This window comes from Heptranchias perlo, chromosome 1 (genome assembly GCF_035084215.1).
Source record: "Heptranchias perlo isolate sHepPer1 chromosome 1, sHepPer1.hap1, whole genome shotgun sequence".
NCBI lineage: Eukaryota > Metazoa > Chordata > Chondrichthyes > Hexanchiformes > Hexanchidae > Heptranchias > Heptranchias perlo.
The window spans coordinates 160359748-160383189 of NC_090325.1; the positions used below are offsets into that span (position 1 = coordinate 160359748).

The 23442-nt window shown below is 44.7% G+C and overlaps 1 protein-coding gene across 5 annotated transcripts in view; it reads right to left on the reverse strand.

The window, feature by feature from the left end:
* The window catches only part of gtf2e2 (general transcription factor IIE, polypeptide 2, beta), a 210427-nt gene that overhangs the window by 32549 nt on the left and 154436 nt on the right, over positions 1–23442 (reverse strand). For all 5 annotated transcript variants that reach the window (XM_067992906.1, XM_067992898.1, XM_067992889.1 and 2 more), the window contains one exon: positions 8391–8484. In XM_067992906.1, coding sequence (XP_067849007.1) covers positions 8391–8484 — 94 coding nt within the window. The remainder of the gene's footprint in view (positions 1–8390; positions 8485–23442) is intronic.

A 23442-nucleotide genomic window follows, 5' to 3' on the forward strand; every position in this document is an offset into this window, starting at 1 on the left:
ACTTATCTACTTTAAGTACAGCTAGCCTTTCAAGTACCTCCTCCTTTTCAATTTTTAGCCCATCCAGTATCTCAACTATATCTTCCTTTACCGAGGCTCTGGCAGCATCTTATTTCTCGGTAAAGACAGATACAAAGTACTCATTTAGTACCTCGGCCATGCTTTCTGCCTCCATGAGTAGATCTCCTTTATGGTCCCGAATCAGCTCCACCCCCTCTTCTTACTACCCGTTTACTATTTACATGCCTGTGGAAGACTTTTGGATTCCCTTTTATGTTGGCTGCCAGTCTATTCTCATACTCTCTCTTTGCCCCTATTTCCTTTTTTATTTCCCTTTGAACTTTCTATATGCTGCCTGGTTCTCACTTGTTATCAACCTGACATCTGTCATATGCCCCTTTTTTCCACTTCATCTTACTCACCATCTCTTTTGTCATCTGGGGGCTCTGGCTTTAGTTGCCCTACCTTTCTGCCTCGTGGGAATGTGCCTAGACTGTACCAGAACCATCTCCTCTTTAAAGGCCGCCCACTGTTCAATTACAGTTTTGCCTGCCAATCTTTGATTCCAATTTACCTGGGCCAGATCTGTTTTCATCCCATTGAAATTGGCAATCCTCCAATTGAGTACTTTTACTTTAGAGTGGTCGTGTCCTTTTCCATTGCTATTCTAAACCTTATGATACTATGATCGCTGCTCCCTAAATGCTCCCCCACTGACACTTGCTCCACTTGGCCTGTCTCATTCCCTAGATCCAAGTCCAGCAATGCCTCCTTCCTCATTGGGCCAGAAATGTACTGATTAAGAAAGTTATCCTAAACAGATTTCAATAATTCCTCCCCCTCTGCCCCTTTATTATTATTGTTATCCCAGTCTATATTAGGATAGTTGAAGTCCCCAGTTATCACTACCCTAATGCTTTTGCAGCTCTCTAATTTCCTTGCAAATTTGTTCCTCTATATCCTTCCCACTAATTGGTGGCCTATAGACTATACCTAGTGTAATGGCACCTCTTTCATTTCTTAACTCTAACCAGGACCTCTCCAGGACATCCCAGAGGTTAGGCCTCTGCTGGAGTATTGTTTGCAATTCTGGCCACCACACTTTAGGAGGGATGTCAAGGCCTTAGAGAGGGTACAGAAGAGATTTACTAGAATGGTACCAGGGATGAAGGACTTCAGTCATGTGGAGAGTCTGGAGAAGCTGGGGTTGTACTCCTTATAGCAGAGAAGGTAAAGAGGAGATTTGATAGAGTTGTTCAAAAGTTTCTCCCTATTCAAAAGTTTTGATAGTGTAAATAAGGAGAAACTGTTTCCAGTGGCAGAAGGGTGGGTAACTAGACAACAAAGATTTAACATGATTAGAAAAAGAACCAGAGGGGACATGAGGAAACCTTTTTATTTTAATGCAGTGAGTTATGATCTGGAATGTAATGCCTGGAAGGGTAGTGGGAGCATATTCAATAATAACTTTCAAAAGGGAATTCGATAAAGGGGAAAAAAAATTACAGGGCTATGGGGAAAGAGCAGGGGAGTGGGACTAATTGGATAACTCTTTCAAAGAGCCAGCACAGGCATGGCATGATGGGCTGGATGGCCTCCTTCTACACTATGATACTAAGATAGCATCATGACTTTGGTATAGGGGGCACAATTTCAAAGCTTGCACATGACACAAAACTTGGAAATAGAGTGAACAGTGAAGATGGTGGCAGACATCAGGAGGACATGGACAGACTGGTGAAATGGGCAGACACATGGCATTTGAAATGTAATGCCGAGAAGTGTGAAATGATGCATTTTGGAAGGAAAAGTGAGGAGAGGAAATATAAACTAAATGGTACAATTTTAAAGGGGGTGCAGGAACGGAGACCTGGGGTGCACATACACAAATCTTTGAAGGTGGCTGGACAAGTTGTTAAAGAAGCATATGGAATCCTTGGCTTTAGAAGTAGAGCCATAGAGTACAAAAGCAAGGAAGTCATGCTGAACCTTTAGAAATCACTGATTAAGCCACAGTTGGAGTATTGTGTCCAATTCTGGGTGCCACACTTTAGGAAGAAGGTCATATCTGTCCATTTCACCAGTATGTCTAGCTCCTCCTGAAGTGTGCTACTATCCTCCTCAACATTTCCGAAGTTTATGTCATCTGCAAACTTTGAATTTATGCTGTATACCCAAGTCCAGGTCATTAATATATGTCAAAAAGAACAGTGGTGCTAAAACTGACCCCTGGGGAACATCACTGTATACTTCCCTCCAGTCTGAAAAATAACCGTTCACCACTACTCTTTGCTTTCTGTCCCTTAGCCAATTTTGTATCCATGCTGCCACTATCCCTTTAATTCCATGGGCTTCAATTTTGCTCATAAGTCTATTAAGTGGTACTTTATCAAACACCTTTTGAATACAAAATCAACCCTCCATTACGTCATCAAAGAACTCAATCAAGTTTGTCAGACACTATTTGCCCTTATCAAATCCGTGCTGGCTGTAATTATAAGAACATAAGAAATAGGAGCAGGAGTAGGCCAATCGGCCCCTCGAGCCTGCTCCGCCATTCAATAAGATCATGGCTGATCTGATCCTAACCTCAAATCTAAATTCATGTCCAATTTCCTGCCCGCTCCCCGTAACCCCCAATTCCCTTTACTTCTTTCAACCCATGTCTTTCCAAGTGACATTGTTTTAGTACCAATCATAAAAAATTACTGCCTGGTAGTACTTGTGACATTTCTATTTCCCACATCAGCTATCGTCATCACCTCCCTGGTAAATTGAGATGCTGGGAATCCTCTATACTCTATTGTCCAATCTGTGCTTTGGGAGCCAATCCCTCACCTGAGGAAATTTACCCATTAATGCCAAATTGAAGTGGAGATGCCGGTGATGGACTGGGGTTGGCAAATGTAAAGAATCTTACAACACCAGGTTATAGTCCAACAAATTTATTTGAAAATCACAAGCTTTCGGAGGCTTTCTCCTTCGTCAGGTGAATGTGGAAATGAAATCCTTGAACGTTTCGCATTTATATTCAGAGAACAACACCTGGTGATTACAGATAATCGGGTACGGTAGCATAGTGGTTATGTTACTGGGCTAGTAATCCAGAGGCCTGGACTAAAATCCAGAGTCATGAGTTCAAATCCCGCCACGGCAGCTGGCGAATTTTAATTCAATTAATTAATTAAATTCAATTAATTAAATAAAAAAAAATCTGGAATTAAAATACTAGTATCAGTAATGATGGCCATGAAACTACCGGATTGTCGTAAAAACCCATCTGGTTCACTAATGTCCTTTAGGGAAGGAAGCCTGCCGCCCTTACCCGGTCTGGCCTATATGTGACTCCAGACCCACAGCAATGTGGTTGATTCTTAATTGCCCTCTGAAATGGCCTAGCAAGCCACTCAGTTGTAAAATCTCGCTACGAAAAGTCATAATAAGAATAAAACCGGACGGACCACCCGGCATCGGACCACTCGGCACCGGACACGACAACGGCAAAACACCAAGCCCAGTCGACCCTGCAAGGTCCTCCTTACTAACATCTGGGGACTTGTGCCAAAATTGGGAGAGCTGTCCCACAGACTAGTCAAGCAACAGCCTGACATAGCCACACTCACAGAATCATATCTTTCAGCCAACGTCCCAGACTCTTCCATCACCATCCCTGGGTATGTCCTGTCCCACCAGAGGTGGCGGTACAGTGATATACAGTCAGGAGGGAGTGGCCCTGGGAGTCCTCAACATTGACTCTGGACCCCATGAAATCTCATGGCATCAGGTTAAACATGGGCAAGGAAACCTCCTGCTGATTACCACCTACCGTCCTCCCTCAGCTGATGAATCAGTCCTCCTCCATGTTGAACACCACTTGGAGGAAGCACTGAGGGTGCTTCCTCAGAGCACAGAATGTACTCTGGGTGGGGGACTTCAATGTCCATCACCAAGAGTGGCTCGGTAGCACCACTACTGACCGAGCTGGCCGAGTCCTGAAGGACATAGCTGCCAGACTGGGCCTGCGGCAGGTGGTGAGCGAACCAACACGAGGGAAAAACTTACTTGACCTCGTCCTCACCAATCTACCTGTCGCAAATGCATCTGTCCATGACAGTATTGGTAGGAGTGACCACCGCACAGTCCTCGTGGAGATGAAATCCCGTCTTCGCACTGAGGACACCATCCAACGTGTTGTGTGGCACTACCACAGTGCTAAATGGGATAGATTCAGAACAGATCTAGCAGCTCAAAACGGGGCATCCATGAGGCGCTGTGGGCCATCAGCAGCAGCAGAATTGTATTCCAGCACAATCTGTAACCTCATGGCCCGGCATATTCCTCACTCTACCATTACCAACAAGCCAGGGGATCAACCCTGGTTCAATGAGGAGTGTAGAAGAGCATGCCAGGAGCAGCACCAGGCGTACCTAAAAATGAGGTGCCAACCTGGTGAAGCTACAACTCAGGACTACATGCATGCTAAACAGCGGAAGCAACATGCTATAGACAGAGCTAAGCGATTCCACAACCAACGGATCAGATCAAAGCTCTGCAGTCCTGCCACATCCAGTCGTGAATGGTGGTGGACAATTAAACAACTAACGGGAGGAGGAGGCTCTGCAAACATCCCCATTCTCAATGATGGCGGAGTCCAGCACGTGAGTGCAAAAGACAAGGCTGAAGCGTTTGCAACCATCTTCAGCCAGAAGTGCCGAGTGGATAATCCATCTCAGCCTCCTCCCGATATCCCCATCACGGAAGCCAGTCTTCGGCCAATTCGATTCACTCCACGTGATATCAAGAAACGGCTGAGTGCACTGGATACAGCAAAGGCTATGGGCCCCGACAACATCCCAGCTGTCGTGCTGAAGACTTGTGCTCCAGAACTAGCTGCGCCTCTAGCCAAGCTGTTCCAGTACAGCTACAACACTGGCATCCACCCGACAAAATGTAAAATTGCCCAGGTATGTCCTGTCCACAAAAAGCAGGACAAATCCAATCCGGCCAATTACCGCCCCATCAGTCTACTCTCAATCATCAGCAAAGTGATGGAAGGTGTCGTCGACAGTGCTATCAAGCGGCACTTACTCACCAATAACCTGCTCACCGATGCTCAGTTTGGGTTCCGCCAGGACCACTCTGCTCCAGACCTCATTACAGCCTTGGTCCAAACATGGACTAAAGAGCTGAATTCCAGAGGTGAGGTGAGAGTGACTGCCCTTGACATCAAGGCAGCATTTGACCGAGTGTGGCACCAAGGAGCCCCAGTAAAATTGAAGTCAATGGGAATCTGGGGGAAAACTCTCCAGTGGCTGGAGTCATACCTAGCACAAAGGAAGATGGTAGTGGTTGTTGGAGGCCAAGCATCTCAGCCCCAGGGCATTGCTGCAGGAGTTCCTCAGGGCAGTGTCCTCGGCCCAACCATCTTCAGCTGCTTCATCAATGACCTTTCCTCCATCATAAGGTCAGAAATGGGGATGTTCGCTGATGACTGCACAGTGTTCAGTTCCATTCGCAACCCCTCAGATAATGAAGCAGTCCGTGCCCGCATGCAGCAAGACCTGGACAACATCCAGGCTTGGGCTGATAAGTGGCAAGTAACATTCGCGCCAGATAAGTGCCAGGCAATGACCATCTCCAACAAGAGAGTCTAACCACCTCCCCTTGACATTCAACGGCATTACCATCGCCGAATCCCCCACCATCAACATCCTGGGGGTCACCATTGACCAGAAACTTAACTGGACCAGCCATATAAATACTGTGGCTACGAGAGCAGGTCAGAGGCTGGGTGTTCTGCGGCGAGTGACTCACCTCCTGACTCCCCAAAGCCTTTCCACCATCTACAAGGCACAAGTCAGGAGTGTGATGGAATACTCTCCACTTGCCTGGATGAGTGCAGCTCCAACAACACTCAAGAAGCTCGACACCATCCAAGATAAAGCAGCCCGCTTGATTGGCACCCCATCCACCACCCTAAACATTCACTCCCTTCACCACTGGCGCACTGTGGCTGCAGTGTGCACCATCCACAGGATGCACTGCAGCAACTCGCCAAGGCTTCTTCGACAGCACCTCCCAAACCCGCAACCTCTACCACCTAGAAGGACAAGGGCAGCAGGCGCATGGGAACAACACCACCTGCACGTTCCCCTCCAAGTCACACACCATCCCGACTTGGAAATATATCGCCGTTCCTTCATTGTCGCTGGGTCAAAATCCTGGAACTCCCTTCCTAACAGCACTGTGGGAGAACCGTCACCACACGGACTACAGCGGTTCAAGAAGGCGGCTCACCACCACCTTCTCAAGGGCAATTAGGGATGGGCAATAAATGCCGGCCTTGCCAGCGACGCCCACATCCCGTGAACGAATAAAAAAAATTAAAAAAAGATAATCTTTCCAACCGCCCGTTGTCAAGGCAATCAAAGTGTTCAGACAGAGAGGTGTTACCGACAGGACCACCAAATATACAAACGGCCAGAACACAAAACAGAGAGACAGACAGAAAATGACCCGTTGTATTAAAAACAGATAGCTTTTATTCGCTGGTGGGGTTACGTGTAGCGTGACATGAACCCAAGATCCCGGTTGAGGCCGTCCTCATGGGTGCGGAACTTGGCTATCAATTTCTGCTCGACAATTTTGCGTTGTCGTGTGTCTCGAAGGCCGCCTTGTAGAACGCTTACCCGAAGGTCGGTGGCTGAATGTCCTTGACTGCTGAAGTGTACCCCGACTGGGAGGGAACCCTCCTGTCTGGCGATTGTTGCGCGGTGTCCGTTCATCCGTTGTCGCAGTGTCTGCATGGTCTCGCCAATGTACCATGCTCCGGGGCATCCTTTCCTGCAACGTATGAGGTAGACAACGTTGGCCGAGTCACAGGAGTATGAACCATGTACCTGGTGGGTGGTGTCCTCTCGTGTGATGTTGGTATGTGTGTCGATGATCTGGCATGTCTTGCAGAGGTTGCTGTGGCAGGGTTGTGTGGTGTCGTGGACGCTGTTCTCCTGAAAGCTGGGTAATTTGCTGCGAACGATGGACTGTTTGAGGTTGGGTGGCTGCTTGAAGGCGAGTAGTGGAGGTGTGGGGATGGCCTTAGCGAGGTGTTCTTCGTCATCGATGACATGTTGAAGGCTGCGGAGAACATGGCGTAGTTTCTCCGCTCCGGGGAAGTACTGGACGACGAAGGGTACTCTGTTGGTTGCGTCCCGTGTTAGTCTTCTGAGGAGGTCTATGCGATTTTTCGCTATGGCCTGTCGGAACTGTCGATCGACGAGTCGAGCGTCATATCCCGTTCTTACAAGGGCGTCTTTCAGCATCTGTCGGTGTCCATCGCGTTCCTCCTCGTCTGAGCAGATCCTGTGTATTCGCAGGGCCTGTCCATAGGGGATGGCCTCTTTGACGTGGTTAGGGTGGAAGCTGGAAAAGTGGAGCATCGTGAGGTTGTCTGTGGGCTTGCGGTCGAGTGAGGTGCTGAGGTGCCCGTGTTTGATGGAGATTCGTGTGTCCAAGAAAGAAACCAATTCTGAGGAGTAGTCCATGGTGAGCTTGATGGTGGGATGGAATTTGTTGATGTTATCGTGTCGTCTCTTCAGTGATTCTTCGCCGTGGGTCCATAGAAAGAAAATGTCGTCGATGTATCTGGTGTATATCGTTGGTTGGAGGTCCTGTGCAGTGAAGAAGTCCTGCTCGAACTTGTGCATGAAAATGTTGGCGTATTTGGGTGCGAATTTGGTCCCCATGGCTGTTCCGTGTGTTTGGGTAAAGAACTGGTTATCGAAGGTGAAGGTTCCCTCCCAGTCGGGGAACACTTCAGCAGTCAAGGACATTCAGCCACTGATCTTCGGGTAAGCGTTCTCCAAGGCGGCCTTCGAGACACACGACAACGCAAAATCGTCGAGCAGAAATTGATAGCCAAGTTCCGCACCCATGAGGACGGCCTCAACCGGGATCTTGGGTTCATGTCACGCTACACGTAACCCCACCAGCGAATAAAAGCTATCTGTTTTTAATACAACGGGTCATTTTCTGTCTGTCTCTCTGTTTTGTGTTCTGGCCGTTTGTATATTCGGTGGTCCTGTCGGTAACACCTCTGTCTGAACACTTTGATTGCCTTGACAACTGGCGGTTGGAAAGATTATCTGTAATCACCAGGTATTGTTCTCTGAATATAAATGCGAAACGTTCAAGGATTTCATTTCCACATTCACCTGACGAAGGAGAAAGCCTCCGAAAGCTTGTGATTTTCAAATAAATTTGTTGGACTATAACCTGGTGTTGTAAGATTCTTTACATTTACCAAATTGAAGGTAGGTGTGTGCTGTGAAAAGCTCCTATGAACTGGAATGAAGCTACCAAACAATGCATTCATTAAAAAACAAAAGCTCTACCTTCATCCATTGTGAACTGGCAGCTCTTGTCGTTATAGAAGAGAATCTTCTTCTTATCAGGTCGTGTCACAAAAATAATTTGGTCCCCTAATACCTGGGAAGGTACACAAACACAGGTTATGCCTTTTCATAGTGCAAAATTTGTTGATTTAACTGAATGAAAACATAGGTGTTAATTAGGTTCTGTTTATTTGGATTGTTCATGTAGTGGTTGTTCTCCATGTGATGAACTAGTTAGAGGAGATGCTGAAAGGGATTTTGAAGTGATAGACTCTATACTGCCAAGTTCAATTACTGCACAGCAACAATTAACAAAGCAACCAGAATACTGATTCTGCAGTATAGCTCAGCAGAGTCCAAGTTTGTGCTAAAGGTGCTCAGACAAGAAAGCTAAGTTATGAAGAAAGGTTAGGAAAATTTGGACTGTTCTGCTTCAAAAGGAGGCAAATGAAAAAAACATTGTATATCTCCAAGATATTAAGTGAAAAGGTTAATCTTGAGCATTATTTCAAGTTAAATCACGACTGCAGGACAAGGGGACATAGGTACAAACTGAGAAAAGGCAAGCTCAGGACGAATGTAAGAAAGCACTTAAAAAGAGTGAATGGCTTCTGGGTATTGTAGTGGAGATTAAAACTCTGGAATCATAAACTGCTGTGATCATAGGTTTCTCCGGAAGGATAAATTGAATGGCCTTCCTCACCTGTGATTACCTTTGTGATCAGAGTTTTGTTGTATTTTTCCTCATTGTGTACCTGTGACTACCTTTTACATGGATCTTAGGCTTTTGCAATGAACTTTAGGGTTGGGAGAGGGAATTGTACATCTATTTTCCTTTCTGCAGTCAGCAGAGACTTGGCATGAAACCTGTCCCCAGATTCTCCAGGTGCTCTCCTCACTGCCATTTCCTTTCCTTAAGCATCATGGTTGGTTCCTTTAGGTTAGTATCCCTGAATTCACCTTTTAAAACATGAGACATTAGCCCTTATGAGGATGAAGACCGTTGTTGCCTTCCTTCAAGAAGGATGTCTTTCTCCAGAGACCGAGTAAGCCTCTTTCTTTTGTTCCATCTAAGATGTCTGGCATCCTGTCACTAACTGACATAACTGTCATTAATATCTATGCATGAACCTGGATTTCCCCCCATTTTTATATACCTGAACACTATTATGGGTGAGGTCCTTAATTGTGTCCTCAGTTCACACTTTCAACAATCAATCCCATTCACTCATAGATGGCTGTGACTCAAATGTTAGTACCCTGGTCTGGAGTGTTTAGTGTAAAATTTATCTGTTGGCTTTGGACATTATGTTGTACTCTGATTCACACAAGTCCTAATCTAGGCTTAATTACTTTTTATCATTTTTGAACCTTGGTTTCTCTAGTCTATTCTTGTATAATCAGTTCAATTGAGGCTCTGAACCACACTGGTGATTTTGATCTTTGTTCAGATTTAAGACTATCTTCCTTTTGGAACATAATCTCACTCCTGAGCTCTCAACTATCCTCCTACAGGAGAGCGTCGTGGCAGTCTTACTTGGAAAAATTATTGCTCTGCCTCCAAGATGTGGAAGTACCCAAGTACCTGGTCTCCCATGAAATGTTGGGAGGAGTGAATTCAGCAAGCAGAATCAGTGATCAAATTTTTCAGACACTTAGGTTCAGCCTTTCTAATCCAATAATAGTCCCACTGGATCAGTGGCAGTGTGGGGTTTGCACCCATTCACCTCCTTCTGCCCTGCTCCTGAGACTTTCAACAGCATTGCTTGGCAAGCAACATCAGTGAAGGAAACAAACTAAAATTTGTTTTTAAACTCATATTTTCCTGGGCAATCAACTGCTCTGTGATGGATTATACTAGGCAGTGCAGCCTTTAAAGTTTTAAATCCATTTGCTCACCAAGCTGGATGTCAGGAAGGCAATGGCGTTTGTGATGCCCAGCACTCCTAAGGCATTAATATTGCGATATGCATTTTGGTAGGAAGAATAAGGAGGCCACGTACTCCTTCAAAAATAAGAGTCTGAATGGGGTGGGGGAGCAAAGGGATCTGGGGTATAGATACACAAATCACAAAGTAGCGACATTTAGGCCCAAATATTTCTTTGGCCCATAATGAAGATAGGAGAGTAAGGCCATAAAAAAGCACTGGGGTTTATTTCTAGAGGGATAGAATTGAAAAGCAGAAGTTATGTTTAACCTTGGTTAGACCTCCCTTGGAGTACTGTGCACAGTTCTGGTCTTCATTTTATAAAAATGGATATAGAGGCACCAGAGAAGCTGCAAGAAAGATTTACAAGGATGATACCAGAACTGAGGGGTTATACCTATCAAGAAAGACTGAACAGGCTGGGGCTCTTTTCACTAGAAAAGGGAAGGCTGAGGTCTTTACGATTATGAAAGCGTTTGCTGGGTAGACGTACAGAAGATGTTTCCACTTGCGGGGGTACTCCAAGACAAGGGGCCATAAATATAAGATAATCACCAATTAATCATTAGGAATTCAGGAGGAACATCCTTATCCAGGCAGTGATAAGAATGTAGAACTTACTACCACAAGGAGTAGTTGAAGTGAATAGCATAGACGCATGTAAGGGGAAGCTAGATAAATACATGAGGGAGAAAGGAATAGAAGGACATGTTAATAGGGATAGATGAAGTAGGCTCGTGTGGAGCATAAACACCGGCACGGACCATTTGGGCTGAATGGCCTGTTTCTGTGTTGTACATTCTGTGTTATTCTATGTATACAGTCCTTAACCTATTAGCTAAACATCCCTGCATCTGCTGTTAATTCTGGTGCAAAATCTCATGTGTCGGTGGAGATCATGGAGCAGGCAGAACATTCCTGAAGCAGGAAATCTGGGCCCAAATGTTTCTTTGGCCTATAATGAAGATAGGAGAGTTCTTTGATAAAGTAATGGAGAGGGTTGATGATGGTAGTGTGGTTGATGTTGTGTATCTGGACTTTCCAAAGGCGTTTAATAAAGTACCACATAATAGACTTGTTAGCAAAATTGAAGCCCGTGGGATTAAAGGGGCACTGGCAGCGTGGATATGAAATTGGATAAGGGACAGAAAGCAGAGCGCAATGGTGAACGGTTGTTTTTCAGACTGGAGGGAAGTCCACAGTGCTATCCCCCAGGGAAATGCATTGCAGAGCAGAGTGAAGTGATTTTGGAAGGAAGAATGAGGAGAGGCAATATAAAGTAAATGGTACAATTTTAAAGGGGGTGCAGGAACAGAGAGATCTGGGGGATTACGTACATAAATCTTGTGAAAGTGGCAGGACAAGTTGACAAGGCTGTCATTAAAGCAAACAGGATCCTGTTTATAAGTAGAGGCAATTGCTGATTCAAAAAGTCATCCTTCTAGTTTTTGCACATAATTTTAATTCCAAGCCACCTGACGATGAACCCAAACTTATGAACTCATTCAGCACTTATTTTTACAGGCGTCTAAATAGCTCTATATGGAAGTCCGTTGAGCAAGCTTGACCATCAAACTTTAAATGGTGGGAAAAGTAGATGGTCGTCCCAGTTGCAAAGCACCTCCAATCTTTATTGAAGAGCAAATTCAGACCTCCACACCTTAGGAAGTTAGCTGTACACACCTTGGACTTGGAGGCAAAATCCATGACATTTAGTGGTTTGCTTCACGACATGGAATGGCTGTTTAGCATCACTCCCATGAAACTACTGTCACAACTCCTTTTTGATGGAATGGTATTTATGGGAGTCAAGTGTAAGAACCATTAGCAGAATCTGCAAGCAATTTCAGGAATGGCTCACAAAAGTCGAGCCCACTCAGACAGACAGTTCAGCTTATATGGTCTGTCAAAATTTAATGTAGCAGCACCATATGGATATGGCTAGGGTTTTTGAGAACAATACCCTATGAATAACATTCCAAGGTAGGCCCCACATCCAGATGCACTCACAGCTGACCAACCTATGAATCTAGTACCACAAATTGCTCATTTAGCATTTCTCAGGTAGGCAACTGCTTGCAGCAATTCACAGCAGTTTAATTAGAGGCCACTCCAGAAATAGTTACTAGAAACCATAAGATAGGTATCCTGTAATCATTCACAAAAAACTCTCAAAAGGTATCCGCTGAAATGAACAACTATTAGCATTAAAAGCAATTCAAAGATTTCATCCTGAGCAAGAGCAGATATTTACTCCTAGTATTGAGACAGAGGGGGAAAAAAACCTGATCTCACAGTATTAAACCAGTTCTTCAAATGGGAAAGGTTCAAGATAGTGCAGGGTTGGGCATACTAATTTTGTTGCAGCAAGATGCTGAAGCTCTGTAGCAAAATTATATATTTTATAGTTTGCCATTTACAAATCCGTCCTTGGCAATAAATATAAGCAAGACAATCGCAAAACTTTTTACAATTGCTCAAATCTACTAAAAAGAAAACTTGTCCTCACACACCTCTCCAATTATAGGGATACTGGTAACTCAAAAAAAAAGCCTCTTCACTTGTTTCAATCTCTGTCCTTCTTCCCTTTTCCTTTCCTCCTTCCCTTCTCACCTTCTCTTCATTCCTCTTCTCACTCTCTTCTATTACACCTCCTTCCCCTTTTCTTTTTCCAACTTCCCTTCTCACTCCCTCTTTTCTTTCCCTCCCCACTCCTCTTTTGTCTCTCCCACTTATGTAATTCACATTTTTTGGTTCTCACAATTTCCTTATTTAGTCCACATTCTCTCTCCTCTCTTCCAGTTCATCATCTCTCTCTCTCTCTCCCTTCCTTAATTTTCTCTTCCCTTTTTTCATTCACATTCTCTGTCCCTTTTTTTTTTAGTTTTCTCCTTCTCATCTCCATTCTGGTTCATATTCTCTACTTCTCCCAGACTGTGCTGAACAGAGAGGTTTGGCCAGCTGACACAAACTACAGTCAATCAGAAGGAACCCAGGCCTTCCACCCTTGCCAGCATAACTAAAATTGAATTGATTTCTTTTTAAATGGCTCTCACTTACCATTTTAGAAATTCAGTTGTAAGTTGCGAATTCACAAAAAAATTCAAATTTGTGACCAGGTGCTAATCATTACCCTAATTCCTCCCCCGTCTCTTCTGAAGGTGATGACTTTGGCTGGCGTGTAGTTCAACAACACAGTCAGCCTTCTGGCACTGTGAGTCGAGTTAGCAATTGTACTATTGTGAGCATCATAATCAAATCCAAACCTGCCAGTGATCAAAAGCAGGAATCCTGTCCTGATGTTAATGGGGGGGGGGGGGGGGGGGGGGGGGGAGGCGGGAGGCGGGAACGCTGATTGCGGGTGATGAATGCACAACATGAAGGAATATCTGATTTCCACATGTATGCTTCGTTACCATTTTACTTCAGGGTTTCGCATCTCCAACGCGCGTGAGTAGGCATAACGCAGTCCCGATTTCACCGCGACTATTTAAAGGCCCAGTTCACAGATGAGGAGGAGGAGGAGGATGTTTGGAGATTGCAAGAGAACTATTTGAAGGAGAATACTGAGGGACATGTCTGTGAAGAGAGCAAAGGCTGCACCCAGGTTCAGCGAGGGATGTTCTGAGGAGTACAGTAAGGGCTAGGTGGGAAGTGCTCTTTCCCACCAATGGAAAAGAACCTGCTGCCACCACTAAGAAAGCATGGCTGGAGGTGGCACAGGGAGTGAGCAACAGGAGCATGACCATGAGGATCTGGATCCAGTGCAGGAAACTGGCTCCTGACTGGGTCAGGAAAGGTGAGCAAAGTTACAGATGTACCTACATCCTGCAGTGCACCCCCTCTCTCTCTGTCTTGTGAAGTGTATTCCATTCACAGCACTCCTCACACCCATTTAACTTTCAATAGCACCCATTGTTCTGCTGACATGCACATCCTTTCGCCCTCACTCTACTCACTTCCCCCTTCCTCCATCCACCACTGCCAGTCACCCCAGTTCTCATGTAATCTGTCAACTCACCCAATTCTCAGGGTGACTTCCTCAAATGGCACCATCAACGCGTTCCTCAAATTCACACCAGTGCCACTCATGATGTATCTGCCTGATTGTCACTCTCACCAAATGCACTGCATCCATCAGATGCACACATGCCTCAGAGCCACTCATAGGTCTGTTGTGCCACCCTTTTAAAATTTTGGAGTCTATTATTAAGGAGACAGTAGCGGAACATTTGGATAAACATAATTTAATAGGACAAAGTCAGCATGGCTTTACGAAGGGGAAGTCATGTCTGACAAATTTGCTTGAGTTCTTTGAGGACATAACGTACAGGGTGGATAAAGGGGAACCAGTGGACGTAGTGTATTTAGACTTCCAGAAGGTGCCACATAAAAGATTATTGCTCAAGATAAAGAATCACTGGATTGGGGGTAATATTCTGGCATGGGTGGAGGATTGGTTATCTAACAGGAAGCAGAGAGTTGGGATAAATGGTTCATTCTCTGACTGGCAACCAGTAGCCAGTGGTGTTCCGCAGGGGTCGGTGCTGGGTCCCTAACTCTTTACAATCTATATTAACTATTTGGAGGACGGGACCGAGTGTAACATATCAAAGTTTGCAGATGATACAAAGATGGGAGGGAAAGTAGAGAGTGAGGAGGACATAAAAAACCTACAAGGGGATATAGACAGGCTGGGTGAGTGGGTGGAGATTTGGCAGATGCAATACAATATTGGAAAATGTGAGGTTATGCACTTTGGCAGGAAAAATCAGAGAGCAAGTTATTATCTTAAAGGCGAGAAACTGGAAAGTACTGCAGTACAAAGGGATCTGGGGGTCCTAGTGCAAGAAAATCAAAAAGTTAGTATGCAGGTGTAGCAGGTGATCAAGAAGGCCAATGGAATGTTGGCTTTTATTGCTAGGGGGATAGAATATAAAAACAGGGAGGTATTGCTGCAGTTATATAAGGTATTGGTGAGACCGCACCTGGAATACTGCATACAGTTTTGGTGTCCATACTTAAGAAAAGACATACTTGCTTTCGAGGCAGTACAAAGAAGGTTCACTCGGTTAATCCCGGGGATGAGGGGGCGGACATATGAGTAGATTGGGACTCTACTCGTTGGAGTTCAGAAGAATGAGAGGCGATCTTATTGAAACATATAAGACTGTGAAGGAGCTTGATCGGGTGAATGCGGTAAGGATGTTCCCAAGGATGGGTGAAACTAGAACTAGGGGGCATAATCTTGGAATAAGGGGCTGCTCTTTCAAAACTGAGATGGGGAGAAACTTCTTCACTCAGAGGGTAGTAGGTCTGTGGAATTTGCTGCCCCAGGAAGCTGTGGAAGCTACATCATTAAATAAATTTAAAACAGAAATCGACAGTTTCCTAGAGATAAAGGGAATTAGGGGTTATGGGGAGCGGGCAGGAAATTGGACATGAATTTAAATTTGAGGTTAGGATCAGATCAGCCATGATCTTATTGAATGGCGGAGCAGGCTCGAGGGGCCGATTGGCCTACTCCTGCTCCTATTTCTTATGTTCTTGCAGAGAACGTCAGGGAGAGAACGAGGACCGGAGGTGGACTCCCACAGAGGCTTTGGAGTTTAGCGGCATATCTGCCTCCCTGAGCATTGGAGATGGCGAGATTGGTAGTGCATTGGAGCAGGGTGACAGCATTAATCTCAGACCCACATCTCCTATAAGTCAGCTTGAGTTGACTTGAGCACTCTTGGTGGGGTTCCTCAAAGGTGTCATCAGCTAGGTTTGAAGGGGGTATCCTTTGTCACCTAGCAGCCACCCTTTAAGGTTCGTTTCAGGTATACTGGGGATGTTAGATTGCCGCAGTATGAAAGCATCCAGAATGATTCCATGGATGAGGGATTTCAGTTACGTGCATTGACTGGAGAAGCTGGGGTTGTTCTCCTTAGAGCAGAGAAGGTTGAGAGGAGATTTGATAGAAGTATTCAAAATCATGAAGGGTCTGGACAGAGTCGATAGAGAGAAACTGCTCCCATTGGCGGAGGGTTCAAGAACCAGAGGACATAGATTTAAGGTGATTGACTAAAGAACAGAAGGAGACATGAGAAAAAACTTTTTACATAGCGAATGGTTGTGATCTGGAATGCACTGCCTGAGGGGTGGTGGAGGCAGATTCAATTGTGGCTTTAAAAAGGGAATTGGATAAGTCTCGAAGAGAAAAAAATTGCAAGGTTACAGGGATAGGGCAGGGGAGTGGGACTAGCTGGATTGCTCTTGCAGAGAGCAGGCACGGACTTGATGGCCTCCTTCCGTGATAGAATCATAAAATTGTTACATCATGGCAGATTCCAGGGAATCTGGCACAGACCAGCATGAACCTTTTTTCTGTGGTTGCACACCAGCTTTACATTGATGGAATGAAATCCCTTGTGCCCGATAAATGCTCCTGGTTGATCTGGGACTGCTCGGATTGCCACGTGTGTGAAATCGATGGCACCCTGCATCTATGGGAAGCCAGCCAGAGACGCAAATCTCCTGTGATGACAGTAGATGGCTACTGTCATCACAGGAGAAGCATATGTACCGCCCAGCCCTGGCAAACAATCCATCCATCACTTACCTTTTTCATTATGTGCAGCCAACTGCGACACCCTCGCTATGTCTCCGGTAGAGGCTTGGACGGAGCCAGAGGCAAAGAAATTGGTGGTGACTTTCACAGCCACTGGTAATGTGTGGCTGTCTGAGGCTACAGAGCCCAGCAACTACCTGATGTGACAACTTAGCTTTCAGAAGCACTGGTCTTCCAACAGGTCAATCTTGCCTCCGCTTCACCAGCGACTTTCCCAACCCCTGGGAATACCATGCAGCACCAGTTAATTTCAATTTGAGCTCTCAATTGCATTGTAGGAGCCCAATTTAAATATGTTAATAAGCGTACCGCCTCTCTATGGCAGGAACCTCTGACACCCCGATATCCGCCGTCGCAAAAACGGCGGCGGGTGTGTACGCAGCGTGTTGGGGTCGGGCTCCGTGTATTTCACATTTTAAACCCCCCCAGCCCTTCCCCTCTCCCGCCCATGGTGAGAGGGTTAATATCGAGGCCATTATTCTTCCCCTTCTGCCAAAGAAGCCTATTCAACCAGAATGTGGAACCGCCCTGGTTTGTATGGCTCAATAACACTATATTTCCCCACTATTAAATGAGAACTTTTCTGATGGCAACTCAGTCTGGAACTGAAAGGTTGGGACGGTAGCTTTATGTGGCATTAGCAGAGGTGGCATTATTACCAACCTTAGAGTGGAGGAACAAGCCTCTCTGATACTCCTAACTGTGCTATTACATTAGAAAAATGTAATTTTACTTTTTACTGTGTCCCTCCTGGCTCTAGCTGGTTTTGGGTGACTGGTCCTCCCTCTTGTTTATGATATTAAATTTGTACAGTTTTATGCAAACATGTTCTCAGGAAGCAATAGCACCCGAGATTACTTGGCACAATTCAATTGCTGGTTCAATTTAACCGCTCTAGCCATAGGCTTTGGGGCAGGTGAAGGGAAGAAGAGAAAAGCAGGAACCACAGCACCGTGATGCTTTCAGCCTCTCTTTTCCTTCTCCATTAAACATTTGCAGTTTAGTTTACTCATTGCCAAAATAGTTCCAGCTGATCCTCTTTTCAATAAAACCAGCAATGTTGTTAAAATAAGTAGCAAGCATCAGAAATCAAATCACAGTGATAGCTCAAAGCTACACTTAGCTTAGTACACTTTTTAAAGGGTTCCTATTCCTGATTTTCCTTACCTCTCTTTCCCCTATTCAACATGGCCTGAAGAGTTTGGAGGATGGAATAAAGTAGCAAGAAAGTCAATGGGGCCACTGACCAGAACAATGGCAGAGCTCCGCTGAAGTCACTCAGTCAATTGCAGTGGGCCAATAAAACGAGAGAAGCAGAGACACACAGCCAAGGCTACTACAGCAGTGCAGAGCTTGCAGGCCTGCCGTTCCAAAGTTGAAAATGGCAGGAGAAAGTTTAAAAAAAAGAAAATCCTAGACTGTGACACAAACTGCAGCCAATCAGAAGTAATCTGGGCACTCCTATGCCCTGCCAGCATAATTCAAGTTGAGTGGATTTCTTTTTAAAAAGCCTTAATCACCATGTAGCAAATTTTCAAAAAAAATAGCAAGCCCTCCTTTGTTGTAACAATACCTTAGATTATTTATTCGGTATGTTGAGAGACTGGTTGATTGTTAGAAACCAAAAGAATGCACATCCATATTGCCACTTGGCTTTAGGAGCACAGGTTTCTTAGGTTCACTTTCAGGATACAAAACTACCATACTAGGTACTTCCCATCAACTTTTCCTCAGGGTCTTTGCAAAGTGCTTACTGATGATCCCTGGGATTTCTCAAGATGTCTCTGGAGCTAGACAACTGGCTCATTGATAGGTCAATGATACAGCCATGCAGTAGATCCTCAAGCAAGACCAAAGATTTTAGGATGCATTACTCTGCAGATACTTGATCTGATGGCTGCAGTCACTTTCATGGTTCCCAAAGTTAGTTTGTCTGTCTGTCTGTCTGTCGTTGCTTCAGCTGAATCCACTCAGTCAACTGACTCCCTGCAGAGCTCCCATTTCTCAGCTGGCAATGTTTTAGTTCTATAACCCACATTATGGCCATAGAAGAGCAATGTTTTAAAGAGAAATACAATAACGAAAATCATGTTTTGATTTAGTGGCTGTCTCCTTAGAACTCGTCATTTTGCAGAGGGAGTTTAACAGCCAGCTAAAGCCAAATCTTGCACCATGCCTATACAATATTGCAAATCTTGTGGTCTTCTTGGTAACAGGCTAGTGAGGCAGTCTCACAATTTTCAGACTACAGACTTCTTGATTGATTCAGTTTGTGTTTCAATGAAAATTTCCTCTTCGAATCATAGAAAATTTACGGCACAGGAGGTGGCCATTCGGCCCACCGTGTTCGCGCCGGCTAAAAATGAGCCATCCAGCCTAATCCCACTTTCCAGAACTTGGTCTGTAGCCTTGTTGGTTATGGCACTTCAGGTGCATGTCCAGGTACTTTTTAAATGAGTTGAGGGTTTCTGCCTCTACCACCCTTCTAGGCAGTGCGTTCCAGACCCCTACCACCCTCTTGGTGAAAAAATATTTCCTTAGCTCCCCCCTAATCCTTCTACCAATAACTTTAAATCTATGCCCCCTGGTTATTGACCTCTCTGCTAAGGGAAATAGGTCCCTATCCACTCTATCTAGGCCCCTCATAAGTTTGTACACCTCAATTAAATCACCATTCAGCCTCCTCTGTTCCAAAGAAAACAACCCCAGCCTGTCCAATCTTTCCTCATAGCTAAAATTCTCCAGTTCTGGCAACATCCTCTGTACCCGCTCTAGTGCAATTATATCCTTCCTGTAATGTGGTGACCAGAACTGTACGCAGTACTCAAGCCGTGGCCTAACTAGTGTTTTATACAGTTCTAGCATAACCTCCCTGCTCTTATATTCTATGCCTCGGCTAATAAAGGAAAGTATTCCATATGCCTTCTTAACCACCTTATCTATCTGTCCTGCTACCTTCAGGGATCTGTGGACATGCAGTCCAAGATCCTTCACTTCCTCTACACCTCTCAGTATCCACCCATTTATTGTGTATTCACTTGCCTTGTTTGCCCTCTCCAAATGCAATATGTCACAATTCCATTTGGCACTTTTCTGCCCATCTGACCAGTCAAATGACATCTTCCTGCAGTCTACAGCTTTCCTCCTAACTATCAACCACACGGCCAATTTTTGTATTATCTGCAAACTTCTTAATCATGCCCCCTACATTTAAGTCCAAATCATTAATATATACCACAAAAAGCAAGGGACCTAGTACTGAGCCCTGCGGAATCCCACTGGAAACAGACTTCGAGTCACAAAAATACCCGTGTACCATTACCCTTTGATTCCTGCCACTGAGCCAATTTTGGATCCAACTTGCCACTTTCCCTTGGATCCCATGGGCTTGTACTTCTTTAACCAGTCTGCCATGTGGGACCTTGTCAAAATACTTGCTAAAATCCAAGTAGACTACATCAAACGCACTATCCTTATCGACCCTCCTTGTTACCTCCTCACAAAATTCAATCAAGTTAGTCAGACACTATCTCCCTTTAACAAATCCAGGCTGACTGTCCTTTATCCTATCCCTCAGAATTGTTTCCAATAATTTGTCCACCACTGAGGTTAGACTGACTGGCCTGTAATTACTCTGTCTATCCCTCGCTCCCTTTTTAAACAACGGTACAATGTTAGCAGTTCTCCAATCCTCCGGCACCACGCCTGTACCCAGTGAGGATTGGAAAATGATGGTCAGAGCCTCTGCTATTTCCCCCCTTGCTTTTTTTTAAAAAAACAGCCTGGGATACATTTCATCCGTCCTGGTGATTTATCTACTTTCAAAGATGCTAATCCCCTTAATATTTCCTCTCACTATGTTTATCACATCCAATATTTCACATTCCTCCTCCTTAACTACAATGTCTGCATTGTCCCTCTCTTTTTTGTGAAGACGGACGCAAAGTATTCATTAAGAACCATACCAACATCTTCCACCTCCACACATAGGTTACCTTTTTGGTCTCTAATATGCCCTACTCTTTCCTTAATTATCCTTTTGTTCTTAATGTATTTTAAAACATCTTTGGTTTTTCCTTGCCAATATTTTTTCATGCCTTCTCTTTGCTTTCCTAATTTCTTTTTTAATTTCACCCCTGCACTTTCTATACTCCTCTAGGCTTTCTGTAGTCTTGACTTCTCAGTGTTTGACATAAGCTTTCCTTTTTTGCCTTCTCTTACCCTGTGTGACATGTTTACTACTCTGTACCCCTTGAATCCCTCCCACTGCTCTGACATTGATTTACCTTCAAGTAGCTGTTTCCAGTCCATTTTTGCTAAATCACTTCTTAGCTTAGTAAAATTGGCCTTTCCCCAATTGAGAACTTTTACTCCTGTTCTATCTTTGTCCTTTTCCATAACTATGCTAAATCTAACTGAATTATGATCACTACCACCAAAATGCTCTCCCACTGCTACTCTTTCCATCTACCCAGCTTCATTTCCAAAATCTAAATCCAGAATTGCCCCTTTTGTTGGCCTTGCAATATACTGGCTTAAAAAGTTCTCCTGAATGCAATTTAAGAATTTTGTGCCCTCTATACCCTTCACACTGTTTGTATCCCAGTTCATATTAATGGTAGTTGACATCCCCTACTATTACTGCCCTATTGTTTTTGCACTTCAGAAATTTGCCTACATATTTGCTCTTCTATCTCCCTCTGACTGTTTAGGGGTCTGTCGTACACTCCCAGTAGTGTGACTGCCCCGTTTTTGTTCCTTAGCTCAACCCATATGGCCTCATTTGATGATCCTTCTAACATATCATCCCTCCTCACACCTGTAATTGTTTCTTTAACCAAAACTGCCATCCCCCTCCTTTTTTAATCCCCCTCTACATCTCCTCTGAAAACCCTGTAACCAGGAACGTTGAGCTGCCATTCCCGCCCCTCTTTAACCCGTGTTTCTGTAATAGCTATGATATCATACCGCCAAGTGTCTATCTGTGCCCTCAGCTCATCTGCCTTATTCACTAAATTCCTTGCATTGAGGTATATACCATTAAGCCCTGCTGAACTCCTTCATTGTCTAGTTTCTAACCTTTGTTTCCTCTGCCTTCCAAACTCACTTAATAATTTTCTAACTTCCATTTCCAGTTCTGATTCTGTCTGATCTGAATCTACACTCAGGTTTCCCCCACCCGCCAAGCTAGGTTAAACCTTCCCCAACAGCACTAGTAAACCTCCCCGCAAGGATATTAATCCTGGCCCTGAGGTGCAACCCGTCCAGCTTGTACAGGTCTCACTTCCCCCAGAGCCGGTCCCAATGCCCCAGGAATCTAAAGCCCTCCCTCCTGTACCATCTCCCCAGTCACGTATTTATCTGCTCTATATTCCTATTTCTATACTCACTAGCGCGTGGCACCGGGAGTAATCCAGAGATTACTACCTTTGAGGTCCTGCCTATTAATTCTTTTCCTAGCTCCTTACATAGGTAGAAAGAGGGATGTGCCTGCAGGACCTCGTCCCTCTTTCTACCTATATCATTGGAACCGATAGGGGCCACAACCTCTGGCTGTTCACCCTCCCCCCTCAGAATGTTCTGCAGCCGATCAGTGACATCCTTGGCCCTGGCACCAGGGAGGCAACATACCATCCTGGAATCACATCTGCGGCCGCTGAAACGCCTGTCTGTTCCCCTAACAATAGAATCCCCTATCGCTATTGCTTTCCTGACCTTTCTCCCACCACCCCGTACAGTTGAGCCACCCACCTTGAATTGGAGTGGTTAGTTTTCAAAATCCATTAAGTCCTGGTAACAATCTCCTGGAATATATTAAAAACTGAGTGTTCCTGGTTAATAAGGGCAATGAAAAATCTCAAGCAGGTTGTTTAAACATGTAAAAGCAGCCAAGAGGCTGTTTGAAAATTTCAGAAGAGACAGGTTGATATTCTTAAGAGAATATCAACCTGAGGACAACACGATGGGCCGAAGGGCCTCTATCCGTGCTGTATAACTCTAAATACTGAGTATTTAAAAGTAACACAAACTTGGCTTAGTTCTTAGAACTACAATCTTTTATTATTTTATTTACTCAAGGAGTTAGATAAAATACATTCTACTCCAAATATACAACTGTTCGATTACTTTGTTGTTCATTGAGTAAGTATGTTTCATATTTTAAGCTTTTAGCAGGGTCTTCTGTGATGCTCTATCGCTTTCAAAGAATGAAGTGAAATGTTGTAAAATCAACTGCCAAACAGGCTTCGGCGCTCGTTCTACCGAACATGTTAACAAATGCTTATTTAGATTTCAACACAAAGATAGGCACCCTCAATGATATGGTGAGCAGGACAGATCTACAAATGTGATCGAAGATGCAAAAGTATAAATGATCTAGGGTAAGGAGATTTAGAAAAGCCCAAGGACATAGTCTTGCAGAAACCCTGTCAACAGATGACAAAAGCATCCGTCAGGGATTACAAACGGAAAGAAAATAGGCATTGGAACAGCCCTCCTAGCATTTCCTGTG